The 19,119-nt window shown below is 45.1% G+C and overlaps 1 protein-coding gene across 1 annotated transcript in view; it reads left to right on the top strand.

Annotated features, from left to right (window-relative positions):
• Positions 1–290: 290 nt before the first annotated feature.
• Positions 291–19,119, top strand: part of LOC104625445 (ras and Rab interactor 3-like) — a gene marked incomplete at its 3' end in the record, with an annotated part of 42,143 nt that continues 23,314 nt past the window's right edge. The window contains exons 1-3 of the mRNA XM_010293069.1: positions 291–565; positions 664–850; positions 4,404–4,518. Coding sequence (XP_010291371.1) covers positions 291–565; positions 664–850; positions 4,404–4,518 — 577 coding nt within the window. The remainder of the gene's footprint in view (positions 566–663; positions 851–4,403; positions 4,519–19,119) is intronic.

The raw sequence follows: 19,119 nt of genomic DNA, 5'->3' as shown, positions 1-19,119 counted from the left end.
CGGTGCCTCTGGCCACTGCTGGCAGGCTTCCCCCGCGGGGCTCCGGCAGCGCGGCGAGGGACCACACCGGTGCCCATCGCAGCTCCTGCCATTGCCGAAGTGCTGACAGTGGCATGGCCACAGGGTGAGCTGCAGCCTGCCTGGCCCCCGTGGACACTGTGGCTCGGTGTGTGCGTATTCCCGCCTGCTGGCGAGGTCTGCGGCCCCTTTCCTCTGCCGCATCCCTCCCTTTGAAGCCACGAAACACTGCTCTGACCCTTCAGCTGGAGGATGATGTCCGCGGGACGGGCATGCCCTGCCCTCGGCAGCGCTGGCTGCCTCTGCGCGTCCCTTACTTCTGTCTCTGGGTACCTGTGCTTAGGGGACGTAGATCGATGAGCCGAAACCAACAGACCTCAGCACAAAGCACCCTGCAAGGCTGTGGTCTGACAGCCGGGAGCGCATGGTTGGCATGGGGCCGCAGTCCTTGGGACGGGGCATGCCTGCCGGCCGAGGCCTGCACGCCCGGGCTGCCTCTGTCACAGCAAGGCGTCTGTGGGCCCGTGCCCCTCGGGGAGCTCTCCTGGTGTGTCAGGGCCTCTGTGTTTGCATTTACAGTCCTTACTCCCCCCAGGTTTTCCACGTGCACTTCTGCTTACAAGGGACTCCCTTGCTGTGTTTCAGCCTGGTCAGAGACACCAGCGAAGAGGGAGAAGAGACAGATCCCTGTCAGGCCACTGCCCTGCGAAACTGCCTCCCTCTTCCAGGAATCAGCATCCTTGATAAACTCATCAAGACCTGTCCCGTCTGGCTCCAGCTGAACATGGACCAGGAAAGGGCTGGGGCGATACTTGGCAAAGAAACAGCAGGGGTAAGTCTGAAGCGCTTTCGGTTCAGACAACCGCATTTCCTGTCCTTGGTGGAGCTGGTGAGGAGCGCGGCGCTTTTTTTCATGTGGAAGCAAAAATATTTAGCAGGTTATGCTTTCTGTTTCCATTACCTTTTGATGTTTTAGCCACCCACAGCATTGCAAGACAGATACAATGGCTTTGGGGAAGTAAGAAGTCTTGCCTCTGGTTTTATTTACTTAGCATGTAGATTCGCGGAGATGCCTTCCCATTCACCACCATACCCATAGGTATGTTGACTATCCTCACTTGGAGCAATAAAAAAAAAATCCCTGAAGAAAAGGCCCTTAAATTCTGGGAGCTGCTGGGGGTCGTTTTTATTGCAATAATTGGTTCTGGTCCCCATAAGCTGAGTGTTAGAAAACGTCAGACTCCTGCAAAGCTCAGTGCTTGCTTAAGGAAAACAGCTCTGTAGGAGAGGGAGCTCCCCATTCCCGGCGTCTCGGTGGTGCGGCATGGCAGGGAGTAGGTGTCCTGGTCGGGTCTGGGGAAGGCAGGTGTAAATGAGCTGAGGTGATGCCAGAGCACAAGGGGAATTCACTCACTCCTGCTCTGAGGAGGTTTGGACCTGTCCCTTGGCTGAGTCAGTCTGTCCCAGGGGTAAAAGCTGGCACAGCCAAATGACAACCTCCAGTGGGACTCATCTGACTGACCGGGACTGTGCAGCGCTCCTCACCCTGAACCAGACTTCCCAAATAAGTTGGGCAAATTATTCTCCGTGGCCATTAGCCACTCCCTGCAGGCAGGGCCATTCCCCACCTCTGAGCAGCTTTGGGTATAAATCTTGCCTCTGTTCCTCCTGCTCACACCGTCCTCAGGCACGGCCTTTAGCTGCAGCTCGAAGCAGGCAGGAGAAGAGCTGATGCATCAGAGGTGTCCCATGGCAAGGATGGGTTCTTCTGCCCACTCTGAGCCTACCTGAAGCCGAATCAGCACAGCACCTTTCCCACCAGCGGTGAAAATGGAAAAGACTGGTTTGCGTACTGGTCCTGACCCAGGAAGTAGGGTTAGGTACAGCTCAGAAAACCCACCTCCTCCTCATCTGAGCTGCCAGGGTCCAATTTTAGCCTTTGGAGCCATGGCAACAAGTCATGCCGATCAGGAAAAGAGAAAATATTAATTTCCAGGTTTCACTTCTCTCATTGCTTAAATTTAATTTCAGATGAAGCACTTGACCAATGCAATGTGAGATAGTGCCACCTGAGATCCAAGGTTGTAGTAGTCTCTCTCTCTGTCACATGGGTGGTAGGACCTGGGGAAGGGAGAGCCTCTGTGGCTTTTTCCTACCTGCAGGTACTTTCTGTGATGTAGAAGGTGGGGGCTACCCTGCGTTAGAAACAGGCCTGTTTCAGGCATGCATCTGTTTGCCATGCATTTATTTGGATTTTCTCTGCAGTGCTGGTGGACCTGAGCCAGAGGGACTCAATTTCTTATGAATGGTAGAGGCCAAGAAAACAGCATGGTGCGAGGTTGTGAAGCTTCTCCAAAGCTGCATGTTTAGCATGGGTGCTTCAAAGTGACAGGAGATGCCCTTATGGCTGGGACTCATGCAGAGAAAGGTTTTGGCTTCTAGGCAAGCTTTTTTTTAATTCCTCTGTCCAAGAAATTAATGTTGTCTTGATAGATTTCCACTGCATTGTAGCTGATTAATCATTTTATCAGCTTACACTTCTTCTTTCTAATATTAATATCTAGACCCCAGAATTAGCCCAATTTTTTAATTCAATTTTTATAAAAATACCTTGACTCTCTCCTGCCAAAACCTGCTATCAAAGAAAGATAAAGGTGAAGAATTTTGTCTTCGTATCTGCAGCTTCGAGGTACAAGCTAAAAATATCCTTGACAATGAGCTTTAATTAGAAACACACTTAGGAGCTCACACAATACAAAGAATGAGATATTTTTCTTTTTTCTTTTTTTTTTCTTTTTTTTTCTTTTGTCTTAGGACTTCTTTCTTTGGTTTTTTTTCTTTCTATTTTCTTTTTTTTTTTTTCTTTCCCCTTTCCTCTTTCTTCTTTTTTTCTTTTTTTTTGTAAATTTCAGTGGTCCCATCGGTGGGAACCAATGGCTACAATTGTTCCAATGAACGATTCAGGGGCCTCTTATCAATGTGTACGAATACCTGATGGGAAGGAGTAGAGAAGATTGAGCCAGACCATTCTCAGTGTTATCCAGTGAAAAGATGAGGCACAGTTGGCATAAACTGAAACACAGGAAATTCTGTTTAAACATAAGAAAAGTTTTTTTACTGTCAGGACGATCAAACATTGGAACAGGTTGCCCAAGAGGCTGTAGAGCCTCCATCCTTGGAGATAATAAAAACCCAACAAGACACAATCCTGAGTGACTTCCTGTAGTGGATCCATCTTTGAGCATGGGGGTTGGACTAGATGATCTCCAGAGTTCCTTCTAACAACGTCTGCTCTGTGATTTTGGGACCAGTCAATACACTTGAAGTCAGTGCTGCCATCGAGGGATCTTAGACAATCTGGGGGACAGGGCTGGCAGGAACCTTCCAGAATTAAACAAGTGCAAGGTGCTGCCTCTGGAAGTCAGACCCCTGGCAGTGATCCAGTCTGGCACTGCCTGGCTGGGCACCTCTGTGGGAAAGGCCCTGCAGGGGCAGCGGGCAGTGAGCTGGGCACAGACTTACTGAGGAGAGGCTGTGGGACCAGGGTTTGTTCAACCGGGAGGAGAGGCAACTTCGGGGAGACTGCACAGCCTCCCTCTGGTACCTACAGGGCGGTCATGGAGGAGATGGAGCCAGGGTCTGCTCTGCCTTGCATGATGGGAGGACAAGAGGCAACAGGCGTACATGGAAACTGGAGGGGTTCAGACTGTGAACAGGGAAACACTTTCTTCCTGTGAGGACAGTAAGTGGTGGGACAGGTTGCCTGGAGAAGTTGTGCAGTCTCCACCCTTGGAGGTTCCCCAGACATGTCTGGACAAAGCCCTGGGCAAATTTGTCTGGCCTCATGGTTTCACCCAGGGGATTGGGCAAGAACCCTCCTGGTATCCCTGCCAGCCTGAATGATCTTCTGGTCCCATGAAAAATCTCTGCCATGAGACGCTGTGGCCACCAGAGCCCTTGGCCTTATATTCCACTCCTTTCCCTCTCAATGTACAAGTGACTCCCTTGCTTTAGACCCAGACTGGGACATTCTAGGATGAATTGCCTGTGATTTAGGGCACTTATGTGAGGACCATCACTTAACAGATTGTGAGTGTGGCTTTATACTCTTCAGTTAGTTAAATAGTTTGCCTTGGGCTTAAGTGGGACATCACTGAGGCATAGAAATTTTGCTGGCTTCTTTACAGGTCTGAATTTCACCCAGATGAAATGTCCCTTTATTCATTATTTTTGTAGTGTAAAGTTCAACCAAGTGGAACGAAGCTAAAATAAGATCATTTACAGGTGGATTGTACTAATAAAAATCTTCATTGCCAATGACCTAAAATAAAGTTCAGAAGCTCACATAATGTAGATAAGCTCTTGATCCCTTTCTCCTTTTTCAGATATTCTTGGTGAGGAAAGAGGGTAACGTGAATAACATGGTCCTTGCAGTCCGCCTGCCAGTGCAGAACGAGGCTCATGGTGTGCTGGAGTACAACATTAGAGAAGAAAAATCAAGTAAGTTCTTTACATTTTTTGGTCTTGCACTGATTATAGTACTGAATCTTCTTGTGATCACCAGTATTTATGTAATCTCACTTGCAATGTGCAGGTTCCTCTTGTGACTGGCAGCAGATCTTGCTTTTATGGTGTAGCTCAGTTAATATTGCCTGCAGCTGCTTTACCTCAGCTCCCCCGGTGGTTCTGCACCTTGTGTTATCATTTACAGACTTGCAACAGGAAAATAAAGCACTCCCAGATGAGCAGGCCAGCGCTTTGATCAAGCTAGAGGAGCTGCCCTTCACCAGGTGGAAGTCCTGAGCAAAGCGCAACGCACTGACAGACTAAGCCTGATTCTGTCCCTATTTCTGCCACTGAATTTAGGGCCCACCAGGCATCTGACATCTGCTACATTCCCTTTTCATGCACCTCATACAGTCATACTGAACAACCAGTTGCTTCTAAACTGTTTGACTGTTTTGAACTCCTCGCTGTTTCTGGGAAGCAGCTGGGTCTCGGGGCTGGTGGTATCGGTGCCATTCCCGATCAGACAGCCCAGTCTGCCACGAGCAAGCAAAAATGAACCAAGTTCACAGTCAGCCACATCTGACATAGCCCTCCATGTAAGTGGATGTGTAAGGTGTATGACTTCCACTTTCCAAGAAACTTTTGTAAACATGGGAATTTTAGGAGTCACAGAAACACGCACTTGAAAGAGTTCATCAAAATAGCTTCACGCTATTTATTTATATGAACGCATCCAGATCCTCTGTCCCTGAGCTCTGCCCCAAAGCCAACTCCTCAGGCTCTACGTTTTACTCTCTGCGAAAACACTTGTGTTTCTGCGCTCAATGTTGTGGCATATTTCTTCCCCCTTGACAGTTGCTCAAATTAATTTTGTCCTTCTCATATGTCTCTGTGCATACCTCTGCCTCATAAACAGACTTTAAAGCCAGAGGGACAAGTGAATCTCTTAATCCGCTCTAGTCTCAAGCACAGACCACGGGCTGTCGCAGCATTGCTCCTGCCTGGCTGCTGCATACCCCCAGGAAAGCTTCTCCTCTCATCTGCGTGCGCCTCGGAGCACGCAATTGCAGAGATGCCACCCACGTTCCGTGCTCCTGCATAAGGGCAGGAATAGCAAACCTTTTGCCACAACTTCAGGTGTCCAGATTAAGAATACAAAGGCAAGGGTTAGCTGCAGGGTGGGGAAACTTTTTTCTTTATTCGGTTATTTGAAGTTGACCTAGAGCTTAGGTTTTGCATGGTGGGGAATTGGTTTTTGATAAGTCAAGTTTTCCTTTGTACAAAAGTTAAAAAATTGAATCTTGCCATCCTAAAAATGTCATTTATAGAAAAGTCATTTCTTGACTTATATCCTGTGCCATGAAATCTGATTTCTTTGAGTAAAGTAAAATATAGTACAAAAATTTCACTGTGAGCTAGCCTAGCTAGAAAGACTTTTGTGCCATGTTTTTCAAACTTACTTGCTTGCTGTTTCTAATTTATCATTAACTTAACGCAAAGGATGTGTTCAGAGACACAGCCTTCTGGTAGGAACAAGAATTAAATGAGTTTCCATCACTTTCATACAAGTTGCAAAGTAAGTGGAAGAGAGTAATTAAAAATTAGCTCTCATTCAAAAAGCAGAACTGCCATCACGGTTCCCAGCAGCAGTGAGGTTGGTGCATTCCTATGGTGAGTATTCACATTATTTTTAGCGTGAGTTCTGTCAGTGTTGAGCTGTAGAAAGCCTCTCAGTTCTCCATCCCGCACCGTTTTGACAGGAACACACTGGGCATGGAGGTGGTCACGCTTTTGCTTCCTTTCTCACTTAGGGTAAGTAAGTAGCCTGGTTTTTGAGCTCAGAATAAATTGAGTTAATTGCTGTTAGTAAAGCCAAAGGACTATATCTGGCACAAGGGGAGATGGTAAATCTTCTGTGTCTTGAAGTAAACTAATACATTAGCTTTGATTTATTGTCTCTGCCTTACTCCAACCACTTTCTGAACTTTTTTAGGAAGTAAAATTGTATGTTGTCTGAATGCTTTAAAAATATTAAAACTAGAATCTGAGCTTCTTTGCTAAGTGCCCTGGTATGTCTGGATTGCTTAAGGAAGTGCCCTTCAGTCTTTCCTGGTATTCTGTGTCAGGGTAGGAGACCTCTGAGCCCCCACAGTGAGTAACTGCAGACCAGAGACGTTGTCTTGTTGTGGAATGCAAGTCAGTTGAAAGTTTGGTGTTACACTTCCTGAGAGTGTGTAAAGCTGCATAGCCTGAGGACCACTGTAGAGTGGCAGGATTTTTTCAGGCATCTAATCTTTAACTTCAGAAAGTCCCTCTTTAGTTCTTCTGTGCTTGCTAAAAAGATGCTTCAGCTTGCCGCTGAAGATCACAGAGAGGTGAATCCTCCTGATAGCTTCCTGCTCTTTGAGTCTGCATGAAGTGGAGCAGAGCTGGTGCCCGTCCAGTGCCCTTCAAAAGGAGCAGCTGTAACTCCCCTGCCATTCAAGAATCCCCCTTCCCAGATGTACAGGGGACAAGCAGCTTTGGTTTTGCTGGCCTGCTCATAATAACTCTTTTCTGAGTTGACACATAAGCAATGATCTGCGCAATCTGCCCCACAGAGAGCTGTTTGTCCCTTTCTCAGATGTGACTCCGCCTAAAGAGTTTGAAGAAGTGGGAACAAGTTCTTCTCCCTGTTACCTTGGTTCAGCTCGTTAGACTCCACAGACTTGATGCATTCAGATGTAAACTGAAAGCTGAATTTGCCTTGACATATATAGTTCAGATTTTACAGAGATCCTCCCTTCCAGTTAAAATTCAAATTGCAACCCATCCCAGCTTACTATTTTGGAGCACTTTGCCTGCTGCTTCTTGTCCTTCTCATGAGGACTCTGTGCGATCTCAGCTTCACAAGTGACACAAAGACGGATGCGCTATCCTTAGAGGTGACATGATGGCTCTGTGCCATCTCTACAGTGATGTCCATCTCTTACTTTTACCATATGCAGGTTTAAAAAAGGAAGTTTTACTGCTCAGCTATTTGTAAAAAGCTGTTCTCATCCCATCCTACTTTTCAGGTAGTATCTGAAGAGGTTTTCCCCAGCAGTATAATGACAGTATAGAGGTTGCTGCCCAGCCCCTGAGATCCATATATAGATGGCCATTCAGTGAAGTGCAAAAAAAGGACGCTTCCTAGCATTGCACTGCCAAATAATGATGGATCATCATTCTTCTCTTTCTTTTCCCCATATCAGATCTGCTTTGTTGACATTTGATGAAATATTTAGGGAAGTATAGCTTTCTGAGGGGAAGACTGGATTTAATTGTATTTTTATTTTTAAAATGGAAATCCCCAAAGAACCCACTAGGTAAGAGGGTCAAGAAATGAAACTTCTTTCCATTTTTTTGTGGGGAATTTTCACCTGTTCTGTGAAGCACCCCTTAGAATCATAAAACAAGAGAATGAAGAGACTGGATTTCAAAATTTTTCTTCTGGTTCTTCATCTTTGGTTGTAATTCTTCCAGAGACAGGAAGGCTAAAGCCTTGTTGCAGTGGCAGGTATGGTAGAGACCCAACAGCAGATACCACGTGGTTCATCAGAAAGTTGAGAAACCCAGCAACTTTCAAAGCCTTGGATCTCTGTGATTTTGCTTCTCAGCCTGAAGGATCCCTTACCGCTCACCCAGAATTGTGGAAATCTAGAGAGAAGGCTTTTTACAATGTTTCTTCCATTTAGAGATGTAGTGTTGGGAGGTATTTCTCAAGCTCTGCTAAAATCTCAACTACTTTGTGCGCTTTCATTTCTGAGAGTTGTCCCTTACTTCTGCTCCATCCCAAAATGGAACCCTAGCATCACATACCTCAAGAACTGGGCAACATTTCTTCAGCTGACTCCTACCCTTGGCTCTTCTCAGCAAACTGGTTGTAACCTCAGGTCCCGATTCTCCATCCTATTTATGTCTATACACAGACATCAGTGACATTGCAGCAGTGTTAAAAAGACAAGAATCAAATGTTTAAGGTAAATGTGCATGTTTGAAGTAACATCGCTGTGGCTGGCTTTGCTTACTTGGAGGTTTATTTTCCTGAGGCTGTTCACATGAGTCGACCTTGTGGACCTGCTGTCCTTGTTCTTTATTTAAATCGTACCTGCATGGGAAAATCTGCCGCCAGGCGTAGCTGTTCAGAAGCATCTCTTCCAATGTGCTGGGTCAAGGCTGAGTTGAGCCCCTCAAATCAATGAGTGCACAGCTGAAGGAGGGGTTTGTGGTGAAGCCTTGTCTGTAGTGTGGTTATTTCATTTATTACAGGAAAATTCCAAGGTTTAAATTAACATTCTACCTGCTCTGACCCTCTCAGCTTCTCTGAAGACAAACATTGAATGAGCTGGAGCATAACGGAGGTCTTGAAATAACCTTAACGCAATCAAATAGGAAAGTCAAAATAAGTTATCTTAAAGTAATACAAAAATGTCTAGATCATGATTAATACTACCTTTGAAAGATAAGACACAGTGCCATTAGACACAGTAGATTATACTCAATTTCTGGTTTATGGACAGCAGCTATACTTCAGGTTATACGGTATGGACTTGTGGTAAGGACACACAATATACCTTGACAGAAAAGATACAGGCAATTACTGGACTCAAAAGCAGTTTAGGAGCAATCACTGAGTCTTGCTGCAGAGTTGCAAGTCTGGTAGCAAAAAGGATGTTGATAAAGAAATCCAATGTCCTGCCCTGGTCACCTTATTTGGCCTTTCTTAAAGTTAGACCGAGCTCAGGGAGTGCAGGCTGGAGCCTGATACAAAATGCTTGAGACAAACAGTGGGGATTCAGGAGAACACCACAACTCAAGTAAAACACGTGGCAACAGTTTACCTGCCTGGTTAATTCTCTAACTTCTTATACCAAAGGAAATCTGTTTGCCATGGAAGTTCATGATGACCTGACCACTTCGAACATCCACCACCCACTGAGCTCTGTCCTTCAGGATGGAAAGAAGAGTTGCACCAGGTCTAGAGGCAGCAGGAAGGCAGACCTTGCTGGGGAGTCAAAACAACAATTTAGACAAGCAAAGGCATTCCTTTGCATACTGGATTTTATGAAATGTGAAGTCAATTGGAAAAGGGAAGAGATTATTTAAGGGCTAAGATTTCACCATGTAGATTCTTGCCTTAATAACTCCAAATAGGTGCAGTCTCATGCTGTGAAAGCAAGCTTAGCCCTCAAAGCCAACTTTGTCCATCATTACCAAGTTACTTCAGCCACTTCTACACTTCCATTCCTCCTTCCCAAGCACATATGGGGAAAAGAAAAGGTTTTTTATTGTAGACTAATGCCATTTTCACAGGATAAAAAGGGCATGTGAAGTCATTCTGACTGTCCTGTAGCAGTAACATATGGTAATTAAACAACAGTAATCAGGCAGCGGCATGTTTAAAGAGGGGTATTAGAGTAACATGGGGATGGACTTTGTTCATCTTTGCAGACTTGGCTGTGAACAAAGTTGATGAAAGCTCCTGTCTATACAGCCCAGCCAGCCTGAGGTGAGGGCTGTGAGCACACCTGGCGTGACAGCAGAGCTCAGATGCAAGGGGTACAAATTCCTGCCTGTCTCCCAGCATGGGTCGGCAGGTCTGAGTGCTGTGTGAGGGCACTCACCGAGTGAGCACAAGGCAGGGAAGAGGAGGCAGACTGACTAGGAACAACTCAGTAGATGCTCTTTGTTGGCTCAAACACCTTCAGATGCTGACAATGGACTTGCCTATTGCACTCTGCTGGCCATTGTGGCAAGATATGGTCCATTATGGCAGATTTCCCTGTTTTATTTTGTTAACATTTCTTTTAATAAATGTTGCTGAGGCTGAATTAACAAATTCAGAGACCAAATTCCTCGTTGCTAATATGGCACAGCATGGTCAGGTGGTATTTTCCCACATGAACTGCATTGAAGTACTGCACAAATGAGGTCACGGGAAAAAAAGGGAGGATAGCTCAGTCACTGCAGCCTACTCACAGTTTAGCTCCTTTAATGAGAGTGGCCAGTTGTGCAGATGATCTTTGTGATATGAATATTTTTGTGGAATTGTTGGCAGCTCTTGCAATATCTTCCTCAGTTTTGCAAGTCTTTTTGCTAACATCTTGTGTGCTGGAATCAGGAAGTACAGTGAAGATAGACAGAAACTTTTTTTTTCCAGAAAGAGAAATAACCCTCACAATTGCAAAGAAAAACTTAAAGATGTAACCTTAAAATTTCTTAAAGACTGAGAAAACAGAAAATATAGGAAAACAACCTATAGGAAGACAATCTTCCATTTTAAAAATTAATTGTAATTACATTTATTTTGGATCCCTTCTAAACTGGAATGGAGATGGAAAAGGTAGAAATCTGTGGTACTGACCGAGGTCAGAAACATGGGATCTTTCACTTCATAACTGAAGTGAATGAACTGAAGTATGGGCTGACTTGTCATGACTATTCATGACACTGACTTCTAAGATGAAGCCATTTATTTCGGTAGCACTTGCAGATTTTCATGAGAGGTTTTCAAGGCAGGGCTGGATGAAGCCTTGAGCAGCTTGGTTTGACCTCATGGCTGCCCCTGCTTAGAGAAGGTGTTTGGGCTATAGACCTTCTGGGGTCCCTGCCAGCCTGAGTGATCCCAAGAGCAGGAACCAGCCAGTGAGACTGAGTCAGTCTGTGGGCAAGCTGAGGGCAGACAGCAGTTCTCAGAAGGGATGTCTCAGAAGAGTGGTAAAAGCAGTTCCCGCTAGCTCTAAGACCCAGGCTCTGGGAGAAATACTGCCAAGATTTACAGAGGGATGGTGGTGAAAAAATAAATAAAACGTAAATATTTCCTGGATTAATGTCTCACCTGTGACCTCCCCAGAAACCATAACCTTCCTTTCTTTGGTAGGTAACTTGTGTACAGGGGCAGAATGTGCTCAGTCTACTTAATCAGTGCAGATTTCCAGTTGAATTAACTCATACGTGAGGTATCTAAAGGTGCTTGAAAGGGCCTAGTAATGCCCTATAGATGCAATTGTATGTCCCTTGGCATATTGCAGAGCTAAGCTTGCTGCAGGCTGAGATAGATTCCATCATGTGGAGTTAATAGCACTGCAAGGCTCCTGGACTGGTTTTGCACAAATGCTAAAGGGACTTTTCAGTTGGAGTAGGACAATCCAAGGAGTCAACATACATCCTGTCCTTCCTAAGTCGAGCCTCTGGAGACAACCTTTGCATCAGAGGGCAGGCAGAAGGGCCCATCAGAAAGTACATTTGGTTACTTCTGTTATCACTGTAATGGTACCATAGTTCTTTTTTAAATGGTCACTTTAACCCAAATGGTTGGTCTCCTTTAGTCAAAACTTTGCAGCTTGCAACACCGGAAAGAAGAATTCTTAATACTGTAAAATAAGGCATGAAACCAGGCTAGGCCTATTTATAGCTCTGATTTCCTCTGACTAGATGAGAGGCTAAATCTGACATTAGAGAGTGAAAACATCAAGGTGGGGTTTTTCTTTTTTTTTTTTTTTTTGATACCCCATGCTGCTATTCAGCAATAAAGCAGTCAAAGAGGGGATTGCCATGGCAACCACCTTATGAACCACCCTGGAGTCTTGTCCATCAGCCAGAAAAGTCATTACGCATCTTGAACTTTAGGTTTACTGTAGAATATGATTTTACTCTGTATATATAGAGAGAGAAGTCAACCATCAGTAGTCCCAGTAACTAGTAGTTAGGGTACTGCAGCCTCATGAACACAAGTAAAGTAGATGGAAAAGGGTGTGGGCACTGTCCCTAGGAGAGGCAGAAGCCAGGTTTTAGGTGTGTTCAGGCTGTAACTTTGTGCTGACGCTGCTGTCACAAGAAGTGCTCTTGCTGTCCCTCATCCACCAGCTGTGTGTGTCCATGTCCTCATGCCCGTCTGGTCCCCATCTTGTGCTCCGTCATGCAGGTTATGGTTGGGAAGGAGTGAGTAGCGCAGACATGGAGATGTAAAAGCAGTATGGTGTGGTGGGGCAGTGTTTCTTTAGAGGTGCTGCCATGTGCTAGGTTACATGAAATAAAGCCTGAAAAGGAGAAGAAAGTGATATGGAGGAGGAGGGGCAGGTGGTGACTGTGGGGAGGGTGGGTGGCAGACTGGAGACAGAGGTCTGGGAACAGGGTGGAAAGGGACAGTAGCTGGCTGAGGACGGGGTCACATCCGGTAGTGCTGGATGGCTGTGGGAGCCTCTGAGATGCTCTGGGTGAAGCCAAAAGGAGGCTGCCCATGGAGGCAGGAGCCCGGCAGAGCTGCCCCGTGGTGCAAGGACAGGAGGCTGCAGGCAGGGGGCAAGCACTGTCAGGATGGGTGGGAGGTCTGTGCAAACCGCAGCCGAATTGCCCCGTGGCAGCCAACCTCTTTGAGACAGAGCTTCACTGGCACCCTGCTGAGGAGCTGCCCCTTCCACTCCCTGCTGAGCTGAATTCAGCTGAATTTTCCCAAGGAAGTCAGTGTCATTGCACCCATTTTATAGACTGAGAGCTGAGGCACAGGTTGCTGAAGGGGCTCAGCCAGCTGCGTGCCACTGGCCCTGAACAAGCCCAGCTCCCGGCCAGTATTGTATTTACCGGGCTGCAGAGAGGCCCTTTGCCTGCCAAGCACTTGACTTTGTTCAGCACTGAGGTACCAACACTACTATTCAGACATTCTTTGTATGCTTTCTGTATACCCTGACTGGCATCTCTGCTGCTGTACTGTGAGGGAAAGCAATTTTTATGGTTTACTTCAGAGGAATGTTTTCCTTTATTGTTGCGTGATGGAGTGTGTGATTGAGACAAAGTAAGAAGCTGTTGTCAGCTCTGGGCCTGACTAGCCTGAAAAAAGCAGAAATGTGCTAGGAAAAATAACAACAGAGTTATCAAAGCACTTGGGAGAGAAGATCCCTCTTCCTGTCTCTTGCCAAGGATGGCTGATTTCCCTGATTCCGTCTCAATTAAGCAAATCATATATTTCAGCAGCAGAACTTGTCCAAGACTACTTTTTTCAAGGATTAGCCAGTCGATGAATAGCAGTTTGTGTGTTTTTAGCAGGGGAGGCTGGAAAAGCTGAATGTGTAGTTAATCTTAAGCTTCAAATTTTAAGAAGTTTAATTGCATATAAGGAGGCCTCTGGGCATGCAGGCTAGTATCCTATTTTCCTGTAGTAAATGACTCCTGTTCAGTGTGGTGGGCACCTTGCCATTAAGGAGAGTAGACTGATGAATGTTATCTTTTAAAGCAGTTCCTGTTGCTGCCAATGGTGTGTCTGTGCAACAGCTCTGAAGATGTAGAGCTACCCTAGTTATCTTCAGATTAGCCTCGCTCAGACACAGATAACAATCTGCCTGCATCACCCAGGGCTCAGCATGGGCTAATTTCCCCTGTTTATGCATGTTTCTCATTAGCGAGAAAAGTCTACTGTCACCTACGCCGCTTCTTGGCATGACAAACCTACCATTGAGCAAGTCAGCCCCATGGCGTGGGAGAACTGGGCAACTCTGCCCCAGCCCTGGACTCCAGCTCAAGGAGTGCCGTTCTGCTTGTTGCTTTCTGCTGGATCTCATCTGCCTCCACAGGCACCGCAAAGCCAAAGGCCATCTCTGTGTGGGTTGTTATAAGGACACAGGAGACGTTATCACTGTCTGGTTTACCATCTGTAGTTTGATTGGAGACAGAGACTGAAAGATTTCTAGTCCCTTAAGGATGTCAAACCTTCCCAAGGTCAGTCTGCCTGGCAAGGATGGGTTCTCCATTATCACCATCGTTATTAACCCTGAAAATTGAGTTAGTGTCAAGCAGACTACCCTGAAATAGGAGGCCAAAGTCTTGGCTTGGCAAAAACAGTGACCGAGGGCTTGGGGGATATTGTAAAACATGGTATGAGGACACATTTTATAAACTGTTGTGCAAGTTCATAATTTCTCTTCTAAATGCAGGCGTGCACAAGGAAAGCAGAAAGTCTCACCAAGTCCCGCTCCTTTGAGCCAAGTTCCACATCGCTGTGACGCACTGCTTATTTTAAAACATAAGACACTTTAAGACACTTGTGCAGCTGCTTTTTCAAGATGTAACAGTGCCAGGTTTCTGTGTGGTTTACAAGTTGTTTTGGAAACATTCTGGTTGCTTATAGCAGGTGGTTTTTTCTCTTTTTTTTCAAACTCTCATCCTGAGGAGTTACCTCCCCTCTCTCCATGCAAACATTTTCATTTTTACTTTAGTCTGTAAGCTGATAGGATTGTAGGAAAAGCCTGTTGGAAAGAAGCCCTCAGGGTCTTGTTAGCTTTGTTAATCCTCACTTTGGCTTTTTTTTTTTGCCTTATTTTTCACTCCCAAGAGGCATAATGCAAAATCTGTGTGTAATCAGAGCTAGAGACTATGCGTGCTGTTCTAGGATAATATTGTCTTACCCTACCCTGCTTAGTACCTTGAACATAACCCAAAAAGCTTACTGGTTTTAAAACAGCTACTCTAAATCAGTACCCATAATACCAGTGCCCTTGTCTCAGTGGCTAAACTGGAACAAATTATAATTTTTCCCTTGGAGAATGTTTGCTATCTGAAGATCTTAAAGATCTTACTAAACAAGAGCTTAGACTTATAAATGAGGTAAATAAGATACTGCTCAAAGTAAAATGAGGGCAGTAAGGACCTCATACTTTGACCTTTGAGTAGGACCCTCAAAGTCACTTAGAGTGCAATCTATCCTGCTCAGAAGAGTAGGAATCCGAAGACCTTCTTCCACCAGGTTGGCAACTAGGTGGGGTCACAGCTCTCGGAAGCAGAAATAACATTTTTTCCTTTTATTGCCCACCCTATTGACCTCTGCCATTTCAGAGTGGGTTAGTCCCTTTCATCACTTACCTTTAGAAAGTGTGGTCTTTCTTCCTGGAAGTCTCTCACGTAGAATGTGGTTCTGGGTACCGGATGGCTTCCCTTAAAATGCTCAGAAAACTTCCTTTTTCTATATGATTAATATCAACTCTATGGTATTTCATGCTGTATCTCAGAGCCAGAGGAATAAACTTTTCTCCAAAGTAAATGTAAAAAAATGGTTCTTGATAAAGTACATCTGCATGATATCATATATTTTTCATGTAAGGATTGATTCTCAAGATTATCTATATGACCTGGAAATTGTTGCTAAGAACTGAACCCCCAGAATTTCAAATCATAGAGTCTTTCTCTGTTACATGAGGCACAGGGGAGACCCTTTATATATCTGAAAGTTTTGTTTGCTTCACAAAGTTTTACCAAAGAAATTTGCCTTCTGAGAGCAACTTGCAAGTATCTATATTCAGTTTGTCTTGTCAGCCATCCTCCTGAGCCCTGACAGTTTGAATCACCGTGCTGGGCAGCATAACTCTTGTACTGCCATTGTAATGTACGGCTAGATGCTGAATTACCTGTGAAAATGTGACTTCTCCAGCAATCATCCCACAGTGCTCTACTGCTTAGAGCAGAGACCACGCCAACCAAACATATCGCCCTACTCCACCTGGTGTCCTTGGGAGCCCTCTCAGCCCTCAGTGTTTCAGGAAGGCCACATTTTCTCCCTCATCCCTGCTGTGTGAGAGAAAGAAAACAGACCCTGCATGGCTACACCTGAAACTCCAGCTAAACCTCATGTTGCCATCTGGTCCTGGGAAGAAGTCCTGGATCTCCCCGATCTCTGGCCGAAGAAACAATGCAAAACAGCTATGGAATTTCCACAGACTTTAAGGTGTTTATTCGAGCACTGAAAAGGAGATGCAGAGTGAGGATCTGACAAGGAAGGCAAGTGCTTTGAAACGGAACAGCCATTCGCCAGACTGTGCTTTGCTCTTAACCCCTGAAATGGCTGGCAGTGCCCATGGGCCTGCCAGGACTGTTCACATGGATACCTGCAAGGAAAGCACTGAGCAACTGTGACACTTTTCTTTTAGCTGCGTTAGCTGTGCTTGAAGTACCCTTGACAGCCACCCTCTCAACCCCTGCTGAAAACACTCGTCGCAATACAGAGGAAACAGAGCAGCAAAATGGCTGTAACATGTTTCTGCTCAAGCATCCTGCAGCAGAGGCAACGAGACCAGGCAGCAGCAGGAGTTTAAGCTAAACTAAAGGCATAAAATCTGAGTGGACACCAAGGTGCTGCCCATCTGCTTGGGTGAATGTGGATGAACCCAAAGTACAGTGGAGTGGCCAAGACCCCTGTGGCTGTTAGATGTGAAGATGGTTCTTTTTCTTAGCACCAGGATACGGACATGGTGAGGGAAACAGAGCACCCTGCTGAGTTTCCCCCCCACGTGGGGGAGGGAGTGAAAAAGCATGTGGTTTGCATCTTCTTTAATGGCGTTAATTTCATTTTGCACAATACAATTGTATTTTGTGAAAAACATAGTTTAAAAATAGATTTCTCTTACGCTCAAGACCCAAGCTCATTAACACTTTATCGCTTTTGTAATTCATTAGTTTCAATTTCCCAGGAACTGCCACCAGCAGTGATTTTTTTTCATCATGGCCAGAAAGATTAAACTCTGTAGGAAACCATAAAATTGAAATCCTGTGAGAAAGCATGACTTGGATGCACAACAGAAGACTCTGGCAGAAGTCCAAAACAGGGGAGTTTCTGCCTATCCTTGATGGGGGAAGAAATAGAAACAACTGACAGTTTCATGAAAGAATCACTAGGAAAGACAAGAAAGACAAAACAGACCTGGGTTGCCCAAGAGAGTCTAGAACTGTGCAACCAAAAAGGAAACTACGCTTAGACATCAGATGGGAGAAGCAGAGCCTTCAGATTACAGAAGAAATAAAAAGACCTTGAGGAGAGAAAACAGATAAACAGTGGCAGTGTTTTACAAGAACACAGCGTGAAGGCCATACAGTACCGTCCAGTAATACAGGAAACAATGTTAGGAACTTTCAAACAAACAGAGCTGTTGCGGAAAGACACCAAAACACCCTGAGGACTTCTACCAATGTAATCTAAATTTCCCTCTATCTGGCTAAATCTCTTTCTCTTAATATCACCACCAGCCTAGTGCATGAATAAGGGCCAGAAGGAGACTTGCACGTGCTCAGGGAACTGAAGCAATAACCTGAAGGAATTACATCACGCTCTCACGCATCTCTGTAAAGCACGGCAGGTACAACAAGCACAGTGTATCATGACAAATGCAACAGCCTCAGCACCAGGGCTGTGGTAGTCACTGCAGTCCTCTATTACAATACCCAGGGCTTGTTCCTCAGGGACTAACCTGGCCCGTGCAACAGCTCGGAACGTCAGTCAGTGTCTGGAAGTAGGACAGTTGGTAACCTCTACCTTGGAGTGATCCCATCTTCATAGCGAGTAAAGGACTGAAGGTAGCAGAACAGCAGCAAAGCTGGCCAGTGCTGCTTACTGCAACGGTCAGTGCAAGCAAGGTCATGGCAACTGCGGTATCAAGACAGAGACTTATATCAAAGGAGGGAAACACCAACGAGAGGTCTGGTTAGGAGACTGTGGTGTTATAATCTTCAATCTTAAAATAGAAATAGAAAAGTAGAATCACTCCCATGATGACAAATCTCACAGTTTGCCAGAATCTGGAAAGATAAGAGCATCTCAAGGCACATCCAAGCAGGACTTCTGAGGATGGTTGTGTTCTCAGTAGTCCTCTGTCTAGACAACTGCTGCAGAATAAGGAATTCATATCTTTGAATTCAGCTGTCTCTGAAGGATTACACAGATATCAAAAACAGTGAATAGGACTAACAGTGCCATTAGAGAAGAAGAAGCTGAAGTAATTGGGTCCTGTGAGCCTATGTAAGCAGTAAGAAGATGGAAATTGCAGTGGTTTATCTATATGACCAGAACAACAGGACTAGCAAACACAATTCTGCGGGGAAAAATCAAACAGGAAAGGAAGGCAGAATGCTCAGGGACAGTGTGAGTTGAAAGCATCAGCATCTGGATGGAGAAATGATGGGGAGATCTAAAGAGTAAAGGAAATGTGAAGACAGATTCTAGTCAGTGCCTAAAGATGACACTCTTCAGAGCATGTTGGTATAGTAAAGATGAGACAATCATAAATATTTATATCAGTTCATAACCCGATCTAGTTGAAGATGTCCCTGCTCATTTTAGGGGGGTTGGGCTAGATGACTAGTTGGACTAGACCTTTAAAGGTCCCTTCATATCCAAACTCTTCTATGATTCTATGATTCTATAACATGGACATGTCCCATTCACTTACAGAGTTGCACAAAGGGCCCAAAACAGAGTATGGTCAACAGTGAAACATAAATTCATGTTACTAATGCTTCCATCATCCATAAAAAATTTTTCAATTAATGCTGATATCTTTGTTTCAAACTGTTCAAAATTGTCCATTGATCTACTCATTTCCCCTTTTATTTCCTGAAGGTGACTTTTTTCTGTGGGCTTCTAAATTTCAGGTAAAGCTCAATATGCTCTGGCAATATGTTTGAACCCAGCCTATTTTTGCTGTTACTTTTGATCATATTCTTGACATCCTGCCACTGTTCTGGTGGGATGTAGAGATTTCCTCCCTCTTCAGGTGCCCTGGGTGTAGTTTTATGAGCCCAAGAAAGGTGAATTTT

The sequence above is a fragment of the Phaethon lepturus genome, unplaced genomic scaffold (genome assembly GCF_000687285.1).
Source record: "Phaethon lepturus isolate BGI_N335 unplaced genomic scaffold, ASM68728v1 scaffold16228, whole genome shotgun sequence".
Classification (NCBI taxonomy): Eukaryota; Metazoa; Chordata; class Aves; order Phaethontiformes; family Phaethontidae; genus Phaethon; species Phaethon lepturus.
The sequence above is the reverse complement of the archived record's forward strand: the minus strand, read 5'-3'. Positions and strand labels throughout refer to the sequence as shown.